This window comes from Aedes albopictus, chromosome 3 (genome assembly GCF_035046485.1).
Source record: "Aedes albopictus strain Foshan chromosome 3, AalbF5, whole genome shotgun sequence".
NCBI lineage: Eukaryota > Metazoa > Arthropoda > Insecta > Diptera > Culicidae > Aedes > Aedes albopictus.
In genome coordinates, this window is record NC_085138.1 from 181,614,797 (window position 1) to 181,635,338 (window position 20,542).

The 20,542-nt window shown below is 40.6% G+C and overlaps 1 protein-coding gene across 9 annotated transcripts in view; it reads right to left on the minus strand.

Moving 5' to 3' along the window:
- The window catches only part of LOC109415069 (extended synaptotagmin-2), an 82,927-nt gene that overhangs the window by 49,842 nt on the left and 12,543 nt on the right, over nt 1-20,542 (minus strand). For 4 of the 9 annotated variants that reach the window (XM_062855977.1, XM_062855983.1, XM_062855976.1 and 1 more), the window contains exons 2-4: nt 8,206-8,552; nt 8,010-8,140; nt 560-992 (exon numbers count right to left, since the gene is read on the minus strand). In XM_062855977.1, the coding sequence (XP_062711961.1) occupies nt 560-992; nt 8,010-8,014 (438 nt within the window). In that variant the 5' untranslated portion in view covers nt 8,015-8,140; nt 8,206-8,552. The remainder of the gene's footprint in view (nt 1-559; nt 993-8,009; nt 8,141-8,205; nt 8,553-20,542) is intronic. The other 5 variants (XM_062855979.1, XM_062855980.1, XM_062855984.1 and 2 more) reach the window with 3 other exon arrangements.

Here is a 20,542-nt window from a genome sequence, read left to right on the forward strand (position 1 = left end):
AAAACAACAAATATTTGTTTGTGTGTTTTCGGTTTGTGTGAAGAAGTGGGCAAACACCCAAAGACCCTTCGTCTCTTCTTCGGTGGGTGACTTTTCGTGCTCTAAACACACCGATGCTTCTATTATCCACAGTAGCAGTATGCGGACAACAAGCGTTTCTTGCTTACACAGAACAAACATATAATGTAACTTCAAACCAACTTATCAATGATGTCCTCTGAAACGTCATACGATATCATGAAATGCTTTGAATAAAATGAAGATTTCAAAATAAGAAACGAGACGAATACCCGTAGTGTATCAATATGAGCTGGATCAAACTACTATAATACATCATCTCTCGGAAATGAATGCCGGTTGCGATGACTGTATAAGTTTTGTGAATCAACTCGTAATGCTCGAGATATCAAACTGCTGTTAGCTATATTACTTAACACATTTAACCCCAATAAATCACACGAGTCACACGTTACGGTATTTTCTGATACGTGGAAGATGATAATGAGTGATGATAGATATAGGTAAAAATGGTTGACATCAACCATCAGCCATTACTCACCCAGGCAGGTAAGTCACCCAGCCGCGCCAGGATGACCTCTTTATCACTGGCCATCGCCGATGCTTTGGCCACATTGCGACGAGTCTCGTTCTTGCTGCGCCACTGCTCGCGTGCCACAGACAGTATGACCGGCGTAATCAACCATGCCACCGACCAGCCCATATAGCCGACGAAGTAAATGATACCCACTGTCACCACCTTCTTGGCGAAGGAGTACAGCAGGGAGCCCACGTTGTCGCCGGTGCTCTGGAGTTGTGCATTTTCCACTTTTTCCGGATTTTGCTCCTTGCTGGCGCCAGTCATTTCGTCGACGGCGACGTTCGCTGCCCCAGTTTCACCCAACAGTCTATCGTCCTCGCTACTGGTCGCCGGGATGGAGGAGCTGCTGCTGCTGGGAAACTCTCCAGCGTCACTTATGCCACTGGTGGTATCACTGGTTTTTTATTGGATTGAGAAAACGAGAAAAAAACACTGAGATATTCAAACTGATAATTCAATTAACCTCCTTCGAAGGGAGCTTAGAATATGTAGGAACGACAGTTTCTGAACTGAATGCGACCGGTGATCTAATCTGTTTGAAGCGAGAGATGGAGCGAGAATGAAGTCACAGCACACAGTGGCGAAAGGTTTTTTAGAGAAACCTATAGGACAAATGCGCACCATAACAAGAAGGAAAGTAATCTATTGAACATAAAGTAATTTATCATTAAGAATTTACCTTTTTTTGCAGTTGCCCCATATGTTACTAAAGATGAACATTCCATTATTAGCTTTGGCATTTACATAAAGCATCTTCGTCATATTTCTTTAATGTTTCAACCAAAAAATGTATCAGAGGTCAGGCCTGATCAGGTCAGGTAAATATCCAACTTAGCCAAACCTACGGCTTTTCAATCCGAAATGTTTGCTAAATTCTTAAGGATGTTTTATATTTTCAAAGATCTATCGAGATGTAATTATAATAAGAGTAACTTCAGATATTATTCACATTTTTTGTGTCAGGGAACTTTGAAAACTAAGAACCCGCTGGTAGATTGTAACTTTTGCACGTCGAACGTATTTTTCTGCACCAAATGCATTTCTCTCTTTGATTTTCTTTCTCCGTGAAATCACTTAATGTTTTTTTTCTCTTTGTCTCTTTAAAACTAGATTTTGCAAAATAAGCCCCACTCCAGAGCGCACGTTCTCCTCCATTTGGGAAATTTGTGCCATCGATATGAACACGAGCCTATTCATCATTTACCTGAGGGAGAAGGGAAGGAAAAAAGACGGGGCAGAGGAAAGGACAGGTAAGGGAATAGGATCGTCATACACGCATAAGCGTACCATAATGGGTTCACATGGCGTCCTGAAAAGAGCACTGTGATAGCGCATAAAGCGTAAAGAGAGCCTATTGCTTTTTACCACAGCTGATCAAGAAAAACAGAACGTCCAGATGATTCAGGTTTCTGAAGTCAGTTTCACTTAATAAGTGTATACCGAGTACTCGGAAACTACAAGAAAAGACATCAGGTTCATCCGAAGACGTAATATCCACACATCCGGAAAAGTGTGTACTGAATAAACATTCCTCATCAGAGGCAGTCAAATCACCCTTTGGCAAACGAAGTTCGTTCACTTGAAAATCTTTAGATTTTGCAAGGGTTTTGTTTAACCGACTGGCTTCACTTAAACTGGAAACATATGTAGGGTATTGGTTCCCTTCTTAAGCATGTGGCTCCCATTTTCATCCTACGAAAAACTAAAGATTGGAGCGTTATTTGTTTTGTTTATTATTTTTGTATTTTTTGTTTGAAGTGAGCATGCATGAAAACAAAAAGAACGGAATCAATCGGTGCCGTAATCGCTTGTTTTCGAATAAGATGAATATGGGAACGTGAGATTAATGATGGCACACGTACCCTACAAAGGTTTTTCAGCCGGATGGTTCAGCAGATCGAAGAGCTTTCTGGTAGGCCTTGCGAGCCGACCTGTAAGCCTCCGATCCAGCCGAACGTCGTCTGTTCCAAGTTGTACATTGTTTCCTAAACTTCGCCAGATCAGAGTTCCACCAAGGGGTTCCTCTTGTGGTCTTCACAGACCGCAGAGGACAAGCTTCTTCAAAAACTTCCATGATAAAGCCCGTTGTAGTATCAACGGCATCATCTAAATCACTTGGAGTGTCAATGGATGGTGAGTATCCATGAAATTTGGCTGCAACCAAATCGGTAAAGAGATCCCAGTTGGTTGACCTTGGGGGTTCCTGAAACGCAAAGTTTGCGAAGTAACATTCACATATTCAAAAAAGATGTAGCGATGGTCAGATAAAGATTCTTCATCTGACACATACCCATTGGTTAACTCGTGACTAATTCTGCTAGAGCAAAGCGTTATGTCTAACACTTCCTCTCTAGCAGATACCATGAAGGTTGGGCGGTTGCATGTGTTAAGTAATCCAAGATCTGTACTACTTAAGTATTCCATCAAACTAGAGCCTCTCAAATTGATGTGTGAGCTGCCCCAGATTATATGGTAAGCATGAGCATCACTGCCAACAATTAGCGGCATAGCGGAACATAGGCCATTCTTTCAAGTTTCGTATTTGTACTGTGTTTGAATGGTATAGCTATTCTTTCACGTTTATTTATTTCATTGTGTTTTCTTGTACCAACTGCTGAATGTTTCAGAAGAAATTTCTCTTTTTGAACACAAGCTGTTCTTCCGTTTGGTATGAAGATGTTGTAGCTGCAGACTTTTTCATCAGAGATTTTTCCTTCTTTTAAACAAAGGCTGTTCTTTGACGCAGTGTTGTATTTGAACTGAACGCGAGCCAGAAATGATTTAAACGCGTTCAGTTTTTTTTAACAAGAACGTAGCCATTGAAGCCATTGAGTGTCAGTGTTTTTTGCTGATCAAGAAGGCTTTTCAGATCGCAATGTGACTCTGAACTCTTATGTGCTTTTTCTATTGATATGCCATGTGAATAAACCGGTCCGATCACCCAGAGCTCCTGAAATATACTCTATTAACATACTAATATTGTTGGATTTAGGTGTGAGAATAGTTATTTATGCAACAAGTTGCAAAATGATGATTTTTTCAGCACGAGTCGTACGATTATCCAACGAGGCTTGCTGAGTTGGATAAATACGACAAGTGCTGAAAAAATCGAGTTTTGCAACGCGTTTCATACTAGTTATTTATGTAACGAGTTGCTGAAAAAATCGAGTTTTGCAACGCATTCCGAACAAAATGCAATGATTTTTTCATTATACAACTCATTTGAGTTGCATAATGTTCATAATGCAACTCAAATGAGTTGCATAATGAACATTATGCAACTATTTTTCATTATGCAACTCATTTCAGTTGCATAATGAACCGGTACGAAAAAGTAAGTCATTATGATACTGAAATGAGTAGTATAAAATAGAAATTATAATACTGAATTGCATAAAACATTTTTTGCAATTATGAAAAATACCCTTCAGTACGATCATTTCTAACTGCTCGGACAGAGGTGTCAGCTAAAACCACGTGCAAGCATCCATGCGCACAAGTCCATTTTTTTTTTCAATCAGGCAGGGTATGTTTATAAGTGTCACAACTACTCGGAGTCGCGTCGTCAACGAGCGTTTTTTGTGCTGCTGCTTCTAACTACGTCTGTTTGGCTGATCAAATCAGAATTGGAATCGCTTCTATTCAGGTTCGATCTGCCGAACAGACATAGGAGCAGCCATCGAATAGACAAATGTATAAGGAAGAACATTAGTGCTTCAAGAAACTTGTGAAAAGTGAACCATTACAAAGGTGCCGAAAAGTAGTACTTTTCGGCACTCTTAAAAGTGCTGAAAAGTAGTACTTTTCGGCACTCTTAAAGGTGCTGAAAAGTAGTACTTTTCGGCACTCTTAAAAGTGCTGAAAAGTAGAAATTTTCGGCACTCTTGAGCTGGTCAAGAAGAGTAGGCCATTTCTGCACAGTTTCGGCAATTGAAAAGTGCAATCTGATGGCACGTAATTGCAAAAAGTATTTTTTAGTGATTGCTGCTTGAGAATCCTTTACTGAAATGATCAACTGAAAGAATGATGGCAAAACTGGTCAGTGGTCAGGCTATCGGTTGAGGCAATTTTTTTATAGGTCTTATAGCTGACAAACCAAACATATTCCTGGAAATCCGGATTGTCTTTAACCCACAGTGATCGGACCGGTTCACTCGAATCTGTTTTCAGTAATCTGAATGAGTTTCTGAATCTAACGAGCCCAAGATTAATCACATCTGTGAAAAAGTGACGCAGATTGACCTTATCAATTCAAATACCAGTGTATCATACTTTCTTTCTGCGGGTGTATTTTGGCGGGTAATTCAATCGTCATTCGCGTTTGAAATCTTGAACTGAAAAATTTCCAAATATTTCTGATCGCAGAGTGCTAAGTTTGAACTTTAGTGTAAATGGATCGCGTTCAAATGCATCGCTGCTTTTGTCAACTACCGCTCAAAAACCAGTTATCCAAAAAATGGTTTGTATCTAAAAGCTCATCAAATCTAATATCCACTTTGACATACACAATACGTTGATCTCGCGCAAATGAAATTACAGGGCCATTGTTTGTCAATTTGCGCTATTTCAGTTGACTATTTGTTGTGTTTTGGCCAATATGATACTATAACAAGTTCGGTAACATATGAACTATGATACCGAAATCTATCATATTATTTTCCACTCAAATCTCTTTTTATCAGTTAGTGCCCTTCGGCCAGGTATCCATTCGAAGAATTGTCCATTCGACTAAATGTCATATGATTCTTCTTCCACAAAATGGGTTTCGACCAAATGTCCATTCGACCAAATGTCCTTTCGACCAAACGAACTTTCGACCAAATGTTATTCGACCATACGTCATTCGACCAAATGTCTTTCGACCAAATGTCATAGATCCTTCGTCGTGCGGTAAATAAACCGAACAATAGACGTATTTCCTGTTGAGGTTTCCAACAGATACATCGATTGTGATAGCACATACATCTTTAGTTGTTAGTTCAGAGATGAGTGTAGCAACGATGGCGTTGTTGACAAGCACACATGCTCGAGGCATGACACGCGAGTCACAAGGTTTCCTAGATAGAAAATCCCCTTGCTAAAGTAAGGTTCTCGGACTAACGCCACATGAGCTGCGCCATTTTGCATAAGTCTGCAAAGATTGATCGTTGCTGTTCTTTTGTGCTGAAGATTGATATGAACTAACCTAACCGTAGCCACTACCCAAACTAGGCAAGACTAAACTCTTAGCAGCACTTCCACAGTTATTAATTGAAGGGCTTTCTTTGCCAGCCGTTGCATGAATTTGTACATTGTCAAATTTCAAAAACTCTCAATTATTCCATGTTTTTTGCCTCATAAATCTTCCTTAGGCGAAAACTAACAGAACAAAACTAAGACGACCAAAATCGAACCTTCCATACAAATGGCTCAACTTTGACTCTCCGAAGTTCTTATATTTGCCAATAAAACAACAACCCAGACAACCAGTCATCGTATAACATGTTGCATAAGATGATAAAGTGGAGGCCATATGCGTACATGCCTCCATTTAGGCGCATGTAAAATGTACGCATATCGCCTCCACTTTTACATCTTATATAACATCTTATACGATGACTGGTTGACTGGGAACTATTGTTCCTCATTTGGAAGAACTGCTCTTCAACTTTCGATTTCAACCTTTGGTTACCTTGGATCGCAAATACAAAATATGCGACAGATAAAACTTTTTCATGTTTCACGGATTTCGACCAATTTTTGTTAAACTTGTTGTGATACATCTCACATGCAACGTAGACAAAAGTTTATTTGAACAATTGCAAGTATACATAATAGGAACTGTTATTGCAGACTACATCTCAAATTGGACTATCACACTTTTTTGGTACGCCTAAAAAGTGTGATAAAAGTGCACATTTGCCTCGGATCGTCTCGACGTCTTCGGTGCACTTATTCCTCCATTTACAAGTAATAAGCAGTGCTGAAAAATTCATTCCGTCATATCTAAATTCAATCACCTACAGCTCATTTTAGAAGCTGAACCTGAGAATATGATATATGAAAAACTTGTGTGGCTAGACCAGTTCTGCAAGAAAGTCACGGAAAAGCCGCTATTTTTCGAATATTTAAGGTAAATGTCACGGACTACCTTTGAAAAATGCCAAATGATATTCACCGTGAATATCATTCGCATTTTTTTGAAGGTAGTCCGTGACATTTACCTTAAATATTCGAAAAATAGCGGTTTTTCCATGACTTTCTTGCAGAACTGGTCTAGCCGCACAAGTTTTTCATATACCATATTCTCAGGTTGAGCTTCTAAAATGAGCTGTAGGTGATTGAATTTAGATATGACGAAATGAATTTTTCAACACTGGTAATAAGTGCACCGAAGACCTCAATTCGATCCGACGTATCCCTGCGCTGTAATCACACTTTGAAGGTATGTGCACACTATTGTGGCAGTTCAATTTGCTCAACAGCACAATTGTCACGAAAGGGATATTATAATAGATTGTTACAAAAATAAAAGAGATCAATTATTACAAAGTATTAACACTTCACGATACACAAAGAACCTTACAAATGCACAAATTAGGAACATCACAATTTGACAAAGCACAACATACAACATAAAGTGCCCTTTTATCCAGATGGATAACATCTTCCGATCACAGGATGACGAGGTATCATTTATTGGTTTGGATCCATCAGTCATCCTGGAATTGTATTTTGGTTGGCAGTATGCCTTTTAGTTCACAGCATTTGTCGCTGTGTTCATAGCTTGGTTTTGTCTAGGAAAACTAATCCTAATCGGGCATCCCGTTTCAGGGTTCGATACTTTAGCTTAACAACTTGAAGTCCGTGGCAGGGGAAGGTTTACATCTCTAGTACTTGACCGCTGCCCGAAATAGCCTGAAAGTCGGCATTTCGGCAATCAAAGTGGGATTGCATTTCATGGGCCTCTATTTTTCCAGAACCCTATAAATGTGCATTAAAAGTATGGGAATATATATATAAGTTAAAATGAAACATACAACACAAAGAACGAACGAATAATAATCTTATAACACATTAAAAAAATATTCTGTCTTATAATTGCAACAAATATTTATACCCGTAACAAGATATAACGTAGGAAGGAAGGAACAGGCCAGGAACTGAACCTAGAACCTTCTGCATACGAAACAGAAGTGGTAACCACTAGTCCACCAAGCCCGTCTATACATCTACATACATCTTACATTGTGGAAGCTTTAAAACATGTATTATTGTTGAAACGTTAATAAAAATGTCTTCATTTTCATTTAATCACTATTAATTTTGTTATGGAACATCATTCTATGGGCGTACTCAACAAACTGCCCAGCACAGCACCACGCAAACACAAATCATAGAATCAAAACTCATAAGTCATAAGAAAACAAACCTCATTTTCTCTCTTGGCTGGGATCGCACTCGCGTGGATGCTCTCCCCGGACGGTTCGAGATGTACTCGCCTTCGGAACTATCGCCAATATTGCCAATATGTTTACAAATGAAGCATCGATAACATTTGAACTGAAAATATAAAACGCAATCAAATAGAATTTTAAAACTGAATGTGAAGTCAAACTGTAAGCCACCTCGCTGTGTAACGTTCAATCTGCGACGACGCTGACAATCACCTGTTAGCTCAACAATGCTCACTTGGGGTATGACTAGATGTAGGATGTATCGTTGCACTTTCTTGAGAATATTTATGAATAACAGTAAGTTCACGGTGCACGGTAAGTACGGGTGTTGCAAGTTGTGTAGTGTGATGAACCGGGCGTGCGTGTAATTAACGGCTGGCGGAGGTGTGATTCTTTCAGAGTTCTGATGTGTGATGTTTCAGCAGTATTTATTCCCGCACAGTTCGAGAGTTCGTTCGGTGCTAAACGATTCAGCAGTCAGTAGGTATTGGATGTGTGTGCGATGATGCTCAGACGTGCTAAAAATAAACGATGAGGGAACAGCAAAAATTCAAATCAAAATAAAACAGAAACAATTTGCAGGCAAATTATGCGCGGTTGTGGAAACTAGGTGATTGGAGAGAGAAATGGAGATGGAACTCTGGCTGATGGTTTGATGGAGGATGAACCAGAGGGTTGCCCAATGTGGTTTAAGGTTTTTAATTTGGAAAGTGAAGAAGAAGAAATACACCCGGACACGACCATTGACAGACGTAGCCGAGAGTGAGGCAAACGTGTTGAACGATGTGCATTGACTTCACCTGCTAAGTGACTGCCAACGAAAAACAGACTCGTTAGCCTGTGCAAAAGAAACGTATATTTTCTTTATACACCTCAACTTCCTGAGAACTGCGTCAGAACCAGCGAAAACTCTTTTATAGTTTGGTGACTATCAGTTAACTATTTACGATAAAATTCTTAAGAATTTTTGATTGTTGAAGCTGTTCATTGATTTCATTTATTGGGTTCAACGTCTTTATAATCAACAACTCTACAGACTTGTTTGCAACAGCTGCTCTTCAACTTTGGAATCATCCTATACTACCAATTCGCAATTGACCCATTTCCAACGCTGCACTCCACGTAGTTTTGCACCATCCAAATAACTAGCGAACCCAATCTCTGTAAGGATGCTATGCGGTATTCTTGCCATATGCTCTGCCTATCATATCCTTCCATCTTAGGTCCATCTTAGACCCTAGACCTTCTGAATGATCTTATTCATTGAAGAGCGCAACGATTTCGTGATTCACACTTCCTCAGAGTCGATATTCGCCCTACGCTAAATCTTAACGTTGATAATGAGTAACTCTCGCTGAGACCGGCCCACTATTACACCTTGTCTTTCAAAATGCTTAAGGTGGCGATTTTCAAGTCCTCGCCAAAAAAGTTAGGATAATGCATTTGATTACTCAAATTGATGGACCCCCGTTAGTTAGGATGGAAGGTATCGTGTGTCCCATCTACAAAAAGGGCGACAAGTTGGATCGCGGGAACTACCGCGCGATCACACTACTGAGCGCTGCCTACACAGGGCTGCCCAACGTACGGCCCGCGGGCCGGATGCGGCCCGCAAGGACATTTTGTGCGGCCCGCGGCACGATTGGACAAAAATGATAGAATTAAGCCCGAGATATTATTATTCTGAATAGTTTCCTTTTTCAATGGAAATGTATTTTTTTAATTCAAAAAAATAGAATGACTTTTTAGAGTATATATTGTCAATTTTTTAAAAGATTTAAAAATATGCAAGCATTTGGTTTGAGTGTCCTACAGAATTGAAGTAAAAGATTCTTAACAATAAAATAATATTTGATGTGATGAGATTGTAAAACAAAATAGAAAGATTACGTCATAAACTTAATTTATAAAAAACATGAATAATCTAATCACAATTTTTGAAGCTTTCAGAGATTTTTTTGCGCCATTCAATAGCTCTGTCTTATACTACATTGAAACATGTTATTGAAACTTCCTAAATACTTTGTCAAGCTCCAATATTCTGCAAGAAATCAAAAAACCTTTCAAATTTCATTAGAAACATTAAACTGCAAAAAAGTTCTTTTCTATTATCTAGCCATGCTCAGAAAATATAAAAAAATAGTGTATTATTAACGAATTTTTATTTCTGGCCCGTCGACTGGTATGCAGTTTCACCAGTGGCCCGCGGCCGCAAAAGGGTGGGCAGGCCTGGCCTACAAGATACTCTCTCAAATTTTATGTCGCCGTCTATCACCGATTGCAAGAGAGTTCGTGGGGCAATATCAGGCTGGATTCATGGGTGAACGCGCTACAACGGACCCATCCGCCAGGTGTTGCAGAAATGCCGCGAATACAACGTGCCCACACATCACTTGTTCATCGATTTCAAATCGGCGTATGATACAATCGATCGAGAACAGCTATGGCAAATTATGCACCAATACGAATTCCCGATTAAACTAATACGATTGATCAAGACGACGGACGATGGATCGAGTGATGTGCGTAGGTCAAGTATCAGGGACACTCTCGAGTCCCTTCGAATCTCGCAGAGCGTTACGGCAAGGTGATAGTCTTTCGTGCTTGCTGTTCAACATTGCTTTAGAGGGTGTAATTAGAAGAGCGGGATGAACACGAGTGAAACGATTTTCACGAAGTCCGTTCAGCTGCTTGGTTTCACTGATGATATTAATATTATTGCTCGTAAATTTGAGACGATGGCGGAAACGTACATTCGACTAAAGAGTGAAGCCAGGCGAATCGGATTAGTCATTAATGTGTCGAAGACAAAGTACATGATGGCAAAGGGCTCCAGGGAGGAATCAACGCGCCCGCCACCCCGAATTCATATCGACGGTGATGAAATCGAGGCGGTTGAAGAATTCGTGTACTTGGGCTCACTGGTGACCGCCGACAACGACACCAGCAGAAAAATTCAGAGGCGCATTGTGGCAGGAAACCGTGCTTACTTTGGACTCCGCAGAACTCTAAGATCGAATAAAGTTCGCCGTAACACGAAGTTAACTACTTACAAAACGCTGATTAGACCGGTCGTCCTCTATGGGCACGAATCATGGACCCTACGTGCAGAGGAGCAACGCGCCCTTGGAGTTTTCGAAGGGAAGGTGTAGCGTACCATCTACGGCGGAGTGCAGATGGATGACGGGACTTGGAGAAGGCGAATGAACCACAAGCTGCATCAGCTGCTGAGAGAACCAATCATTGTCCATACCGCGAAAATCGGGAGGCTATGGTGGGTGGGTCACGTCATCAGGATGTCGGATAGCAACCCGACAAAAATGGTTCTCGATAGTCATCCGACCGGTACAAGAAGACGTGGAGCGCAGCGAGCTAGATGGGTCGACCAAGTGGAGGACGATCTGCGGACCCTACGTAGAGTGCGGAACTGGAGACAGACAGCCATGGACCGAGTGAAATGGAGACGGCTACTATGTACAGCAGAGGCCACCCCGGCCTTAGTCTGATCGACAGCCTGACTGCCGTTAGTTAGAGCCACAACAATTTTTGCAGACCCCTCGATTTTGGTCAAATGGTGGCTCATTTAAACAGTTATAACTCGAAAGTTTCTTTGATCAGTTGTCAGTTGCCCCAACGAGTGAACACGATTCGCTTATCGGAGCGCAGTCGTGACCCAACTAGCGAATCCAGGCTGTACTGACATGCAGCGACTGAATATGAAATGCTCCTCTGCCGGAAGCTATACCTAAGATGGCAACCCCAAATAATAAATGAATTTGATGAAAAACTACTCGATGGATTGAACAAAATCATAAGACTCATCTGATTTGGTCAGAATTTGAGGTGGTTTTTGGAGAAACTTTCAAGTTATTACGGTTTTAATAAGCCACCATTTGACCAAAATCGAGGGGTCTGCAAAAATTGTTGTGGCTCTAACTAACGGGGGGTCCATAAATTTGAGTAAGCAAATGCGTTTTCCTTATTTTTTTAGCGAGGACTTTCAGAAAAACGCCACCTTAAACATTTTTGAAGATAAGGTGTAATAGTGGGCCGGTCTCAGCGAGGATTGCCCATACTGCCGTTCCACGTATGATTGTCCCATGTTATATGGGATTACCATATAACATGAGACAATCGGGTGTAAGGCGACTTTAACGCCAAGATCAGCTCCTATAACACGGACTAAGAGCGTGGAACGTCTTGGTCTTAGTGAAAAAAGCGAAAACGGTAAGCTGTTTGCAGATTCTCGTGGAAACTACAGCTTGGTGATTAAGGACACGCTCTTTCCCCATCGACCAGTACATAACGTCACGTGGGTCTCTCGTGATGAACATACTGAACAACTAATCGACCACTTCTGTATCTGCCAAAACTGGAGGCAGGCGATGTCCGGAATAAGCGCTGCGTTGACATCGCATCTGAACATCTCCTTCTAATCGGCGAGATACGGCTATGTTTTGTTCGGCTCCAGCGGCAGGACGAAAAGCTCGGATTGCGACTAGAAGATCCATCTGTGAAGATATCGTTCGTTGACGAACATGGAACTCGAGCAGTGGATGTTCCGAAAGGTGGAAGTGTAGACGGCTAATAAGAATGCCTTTATTAAAACCAGCGAGAATAACCTTGGTGAGCTGGGCACTCAGCGAAAAGAATGGATCACTGTTGATGCAAACCTGGGGCTGCAAAACGGTGAGTCGATGAGGAGAGCGTCCAACATAGCTCTGGTCTTCACAAGTTCCTATAGGTATACCTCATGCTTCCACGGGTCAAGCGATGACAAAGACCGCTAGAAGAGTTGTGTGCTTAGCTGGTAGTGCAGCCTGGGCACTGTTGTTTTTCTGACTTCAGCTAGATTGAGGAGGTACGACTCGAGCGTCTGTTCACCAAGGAGGTGCCGCTCAAACAGCGTCTGTTCTGGCATCCAGCAGCTGAATAAGAAACACTGCACCACGCCCAGCTATATCCAAGGTGGTAGCCCCATCAGCGTGGTCGTCCCAGTGTTGGTTGGGACGTTAAACAGAACTGGCAGGATGGCCCTCCGACGAGACAGGAGTGTTGGCGTAGGCCCAATAAGCCACCCGTAAAAATCCCCATTGCGAATAACATAGGAGAAAATACGACTCGATACAATCGACAAAGACCCACGCGACGAAATAAGGACTACGATTGTAACTTGGAACATGGAATTGCAAGTCACTAGGTTTCGCAGGATGTGACAGGATAATTTACGACAAACTACATCCCCGCAACTTCGACATCGTGGCGTTGCAGGAACTTTGTTGGACTAGACACAAAATGAGGGAAAAGCGGGCATCGGGCGGCTACCTTCTAACAAAGCTGTGGCACCACCAATGAACTGGAAACAGAATTTATAGTGTTGGGCACGATGCAACAACGTGTGATCGAGTGGCAGCCGATCAACGCAAGGATGTGCATGTTAAGAGTTAAGGGCCGTTTCTTCAACTACAGCATCATCAACGTCCACTGCCCACACGAAAGGAGACCTAATGACGAGAATGAAGAGTTCTACGCACAGTTAGAGCAAACATACGATGGTTGGTCGCCGCGTGACATGAAAATCGTTGTCGGCGACATGAACGCGCAGGTAGGAAGGGAGGAAATGTACAGACCAGTAATCGGGCGAAACAGCCTGCACGCCGTATCGAATGATAACGGCCAGCGATGCGTGAACTTTGCAGCCTCCCGTGGTATAGTAGTCAGAAGCACCTTCTTCCCCCGCAAAGATATCCACAAAGCCACCTGGAGATCACCCGACCATCAAACAGAAAACCAAATCGACCACGTTCTAATTGACTACTTAGTCGCTGTAGGGGAGACTGAGGAGACTTGATCCCTGGGGAGACTTGTTCCCCCCATATTTGCTCGGAATCAAAAATATTTTTCTTCTAGCATAATTTTTCCAAAACTACTCCTGGACAAACGACTATGTTTTGGCTACAAGTGATTTCGATTGTACATTGCATTAAAGCCTGTATCCGCAATAATCGGGACACAGAAGTACGGCTGTAGCTCTGTAATGAATCGGTAAAATTGGCCAGATCATTGACCGAGAACTCTTTGGTGTATGTTTATTATGTGTGCCAAATTTCATAAATATCGACGTATTACTTTTAACTGTGGATGAAAAACAAACAGACGATGTTTTAAGCATTTTGTACAATCATGACCAATTTTCATACGCATAATAGATGGTTCTTTTACGCTACAAGTCAAAGTTCTGTGATGATAATAATAAAATTTCGTTAGCAGTTATGATACTTATAGAGACACTTTCTTGCAAAATTTCATCAACTTTGATCAATTGGTTTGAAAGTTACTGGTGTTGATAGGGGTGAGTGTTAGTGAAAAATTTTCGTGTTTTTCATGCGTGATGTTTGCCTATAAATAAATTTTGAATTTCTCTGACAATTTTCATGAAATTTTGACAGAAGATAGTTGATTACATGTATATTATGCCTGCAAAATTTGATGATTATTGGTATAGTACTCTCAATAGTACAATCGAAACAATAAAGGGTGCTGACTGATTGCTGTCTGAGGGGCTAAAATCACGTTCAGTCCCAATACATGTTTCGACTATAAAATTGTTGATAGTGCATCGATTTTTTTTGAAATTGTGCCTATGCAACAAATGTAGATTGAGAGGTTTGTGTTCAAAATTTCAGCCATTTTCCTCGCCAAATTCAAAAGTTACAGCGCTGGCAAGCAAAACTAGGGTCTGTACAAAATTCAATGGCGCACATTCTACTCTTTCATCGTTACAACAAAAAGTACTGCAACGATCCACATGAAATTTTGTAGGTGAAATGAACACATCTCAAGATGTTATGAGGCCAAATTTGAGCAATTTCAATGTATCTATTGCAGAGTTACAGGTGACATGGGGAGACTTGATCCCTTGACGATTACACATACATTATACATGTGAAAAATAAAATTCTAATCGAAAGCCTCTATTTACATGGAATTCTAGTCTATTCAACGATAAAATGTATCAGATAATTATAACTTTAGTACAAACCAAGAAAATGGGGATCAAGTCTCCCCATTTTGAAAATACGACATATCCTTAAAAATTCAAGGAAATTTTACAATTTCAAACACTCCATATTCATCGAAAATACAAGAAAACTCGAAAAGAAAATGAATAGGAAGACTCTGGAATTATTTTCCCTTCAAATGTTCACATGTTCACATAGGGGGATCAAGTGTCACCCATTTTTGAAAAACATATCATAAGACATGCCTCCACAGGGCCGGATTTACAAATGTGGGGGCCCGGGGCCACAGTGTTGTGGGGGCCCTCTTTTTAAAGGATTTTTTTTTTCATTGTAGAAAAATCCAGAAAATTTGAAAAATTCTTCCATAAATTAGGGTAATTATTGGAGAAATTAATCTAGCTGAATTAGCGTAACTAGAAAAAAGGCAATCTAAGTATAACAGTTATCCAGATACAGGCGTACCTCGATAGTACGTACCCTCGTTAGTGCGTACCCTCGATAGTACGTACCCTCGATAGTACGTACATTTTGCCTCGATAGTACGTACACCAAAATTTAGTTACTTTTTAATCTACAAAAATGAGTTCGAATCATTAGTAGACGTATAGCACAGACTCCGATACTATGAATTTGTGTTATGCAGACTCCTATTACACGGATTTTCAGTAAACCATGGTTTCCTAAACTGTAGGTCACGACCCCCCAGGGGGTTCGTCGGCCTTCATCCAGGGGGTCGCGAGGGTCAGTTGAATAATTTACTGTAACAGACAACAAATGAGGGAATTTCTGTGGTGGGTCGCCTAAAGCACCTCAACTGGCAAAAGGGGGTCGCGCACCTAAAAAGTTTGAGAACCTATGCATCAAGCAGTTTTAAAATGTAGCGAAATGAAAGATATGAGCGAATACGTCTGATTTAATGATTGCAGTATTCTTCGCTTTACAGAGATATTTTCTGCCCGTCATTATATCTGGCATCATCATTCTGACGTTACATCCCAACTGGGGAGGATTGCTTCTCAGTTTAGTGGTCTATAAGCACTTGCACAGTTATTAACTAAACGCTTTCTTTACCAATAAAACGTTGTAATAAAATAAAAAGGCACATGATGGTTCTATTTTGTGTGGTAATAAAAAAACCAAATTTCTCGGCGAAGATTACTCTCCAAAACATGAATCAAACCCATCAAGTTACTTATCCGAACCATTGTTTTCTAATCACTTACTTGTTATTTTTTTTCGTTTTCCATGAGTTCGGAAATGTAAACAACTTTGAGTACCGTAGGGCACTGCAAGCCGCGAAGGGCTAAAGAAAATGTTCTTAGTTTTTGACGTTCCGTGGCTTTGCTGTTTACGATTCGGACTTAAAAAAATCGTCAGCTCTCGCATTAAAAAAATCGCCAGCTTATCATGAGTGGTTGGATTGAATTCAAAATGGGGAGTGTATTATAACTTGATGGTGGTTCCGCCTGGAGTTCCGTCAAAAGATCTTGCCAGGATTGTTCCAGGAAGTTCCCCGAGATTCTTCCTGAGCTTCCTGGATTTCTGTAGAAATTAATTTCGAGATTCCTTCAGCATTACTCCTTCTAGGATTACCATAGTAATTTTTCCTGAAAGTCTTCCGGGTATTCCTTCCGTGGTTTCTCTATAAACTTATTCTAGAACTCCTCTAGGAGGGAGCTTTGTATAACTAAGTTGCTTTTCCTGTGTTTATTCAAGCCAATTCTACAGAAACTACATGAGGGATTCCAAAAACAAAATACTCAAAAAAAATCATATTGAACTCCAGGAGGATTTCTATTACAAACATCTGAAAGAATTCCAGAAGCGTCTGGAAAGAATCCTGGAAAAATCCCAGGAAGATTACCTGGTGAAATTATTGTAGGAATCCCAGAAAAAATATTTGAATCAGAAGTAGCTCCCCAAAAAAAGAAACCCGGAAGAAGTTTCTGGAGGGATCTCGGGGGAAGCTATTAGAGGAATACTGAATGAAGTTCTTGTCAGGGATCTTGTAGGATTTCTGGAAGGGTTTCAGAAGAAATTCCTGAAGAATTCCCTGAAGATACTCCGGGAGGAACCTCGTATGAAATTCCAGGAATAAGTCGTTACGGATTGTTGCAAGGAGTTTTTGAAGGAATCTCGGTAAGAATTTCTGATACAATTTCCGAAAGAACTCCGAGAGAAATTCTTGGTGAAATTGCTAGAATTTCCAGGAATACCATCTGGAAGCCCAAAAAAATAAATCCAGAGACACCCTAAAAGAAACTATTCGGAGAATATCGGATGAAATTCCTGGAGGATTCTGGGGACTTCTTGAGAAAATCTGGAAGAAATGTCTTGAAGTCCGAAGGTAAACAAAAAGGTCACAAAACATCAAAAACTTAAAAATTCTTTAGCAACCGCGGCTTGCATCGTCCTATAGGCTCTACTTATTCAGTTGTTTCTGCGTGAACTCGAATTGTGGGATTCGGGGAAAGACATTTCGCTTGCTTTAGGAATTTATTCAAGTATCAAGTTTCTTTCAGTTCCGAAATTCCTCTAAGTGTTGGTTCCGTGATTTCTCCAGCAATTCTTTCAGGGATTCCTTAGGGATTCTTCTAGGAGTTTATTCTGCGATTCCTAATGAGATTCCAGGGTCTCTTTCAGAGATTTCTCCAGAGATTCCCTCCGAAACTTCTCCAAGAATTTCTTCTGTAATACTTTCGGGACTTCCAGGTTTTCTTCAGGAATTTCGTTCTGGGATTTCTCCAGAAATTCATTCCGAGATTCATACAGGATTTTTTTCTAAGATTCATCAAATATTTTTTCCTTGAATTCCTCCAAGAATTCCTGGATTCCTCCAAGAGCTCCGGGATACCTCTAGGAATCCCTTCTCGTAGGGAGGTGTCCTAGAAGTAGCAATGTTCAGAAGATTTTGAAAATATCACGGCAATAAATATTGCAGGAGAAAATACCTCTAGAATGTTTCTATAACAAGATATAACTGATCTAGATCGATTTAATTATATCTAGACCAGTTTGGATGGTCCTAAAAGATGATTCAAATAAAATCAATATAAGTTCCCAGAGACTAGATGCCACTACGAAGCATCCCCTGAGCACAAGAAGATTTTTCCAATAAAGATAGGATCCTAAACATGCAAAATTACGAAATTAATAAACGGACCCTTAAGCCACATGTAATTTTTTGGCAATCCTGACGTTCTAGAAATAACATTCTTTGATTTGAAACTGAAATTTGAAATAAAAATTTGTGATTCGATAGTACGTACGTTTCGATAGTACGTACACTAAACGAAGCGGTGGTGTACGTACTATCGAGGTATGCCTGTATGAAAATTTAGTCTGAAGTCGATTGTAAAAGAAATTCAAGTAAATAACGCTTTATCCGAGAGTGTTCATAGTATTAGATATCATTGATCAAGTCGAAATTCATGAGAAAGTCCTTTAAGAAATTCATTGATGAAATCTATAGAGTTGCTAACTGACTACCAAGTTTCTTTTTTTTGTGGAACTTGAGCATAAACATTTCTAACGCGGCTTCGAGAGGTGTTTCTGGCGTACGCGCAAAATAATTGTTAAGAACTCTTTGTGAAGCTTCAAGAGGCAAAAAATCCATAGTGGTATTTTTAGCGGAAATTCTACTAAAAGCTGCTGAAGAAATTTCATCGGAAATCCATAATGAGTTCTAGGTGGAATTTCTGTTTTATTTTGAATAGAATTACAAGCAAAATTTCGCAATAATCTTTGACGGACGAACTTTTAGCCAATTTAAACAAAAATTGTTTGAACTTTAAATATTTCAGGATCTTTCAAGAATTTCTCCACAAATATTCACTGCAATTTTCATAAGGAACCTACGGATTTGTTAAGACTTCACCTTAAATTATACATTCAAGCCAGGAAGAAAAATTCGTCATGAATTTAATCATATTAAAGAAAATCTGATTAGATCTTTGCAAAAAAAAACACTGAAAATTCTTGCTATTTTCTTCAAAGAAATGTTTCAACAATTCTGGGATTCGATTTGAATAATTTATAAGTTTGGTTAGTGGAATTAAACTCTACAACTCAAAAAACTTTTCCTTATTCTGATAGAAACACTTACAAATCTTTAAAGAACTATATAAGAAATGTTTAGAAATAATACCAATAATTTTCGACAGAAATAAACACGAATTTTCAGCAGAAACTTTTCGACTCTATTCCATAGAGTTTAAGATTTCATCCAGAATTCAGGTGAAGATGATCATTCCGAACCATAAAAATCTTAACAACTTTCAAAAGAAGTTTGAAATCTAATAAAAAGGCAGATATCTGCTTCTTTTTAATTTGAAGCACAATATTTCACACACATCTTGATAGTAGAAGTACTTTTGATAAAAATTAAAGCAGGATGTTTCTAGCACTACATTTTTTTCGATTCCCATTTGAAGTTAGATTTTGTGGGGGCCCCTAAAATGTGGGGGCCCGGGGCCATGGCCCCCCTGGCCCCCCTTAAATCCGGCCCTGTGCCTCCATAAAAACACAGTTTTGAAAACTTTAACAATAATTTGAAGTCCTTTTGTTGTGTATAAACTTGCAATAGATGTTTACCTGCCATTTTATACGGAAATCGGATCTAGTTTTGTGTTTTTCTTAAAGTTTCAGGTAAATTAAGAAAAAGGGATCAAGTCTCCCCAGTCTCCCCTATGCATGCGCTCAAAACTTTCGACAGTTATCACCACGCGTCGAAGCCGAACGCCGCGGCTCAATTTCGAGCAGCTGCGTAACGTATAAAAGGCTCAAGACTACGCGCAGCAGTTAGCAGTGGCCCTACCAATGGAAGAGCAGCTAGGCGCAGCTACACTTGAAGATGACTGGAGGGACATCCGATCCGCCATAAGTAGTACCTCGGCTACATCACTAGGCTTCGCAACTCCGAATCACAAAAACGACTGGTACGACGGCGAATGTGAACAGTTTAAAAACGAGAAGAATGCAGCATGGGCGAGAATGCTGCAACACCGTACGAGAGCGAATGAGGCACGTTACAGACAGGCGCGGAACAGGCAGAACTCAGTCTTCCGGATAAAGAAGCGCCAGCAGGAAGAACGAGATCGCGAAGCGATGGAAGAGCTGTACCGCGCTAAGGACACACGAAAGTTCTACGAGAAGCTGAACCGCTCGCGCAGAGGCTTTGTGCCACAAGCCGACATGTGCCGAGATAACCACGGGAATATTCTCACGAGCGAGCGTGAGGTGATGGAGAGGTGGCGGCAGCATTACGATGAGCACCTCCATGGCGACGTTGCAAGTACCGAAGGTGGCGTGGTAACAGATCTAGGAGTATGTGCACAGGACGAAAGACTTCCGGACCCTGACCTCCAAGAGATTGAGGAGGAGGTTGGCCGGTTGAAAAACAACAAAGCCGCTGGATCAGATCAACTACCAAGCGAGCTTCTAAAATACGGTGGAGAAGCACTGGTGAGAACACTACGTACACTGGG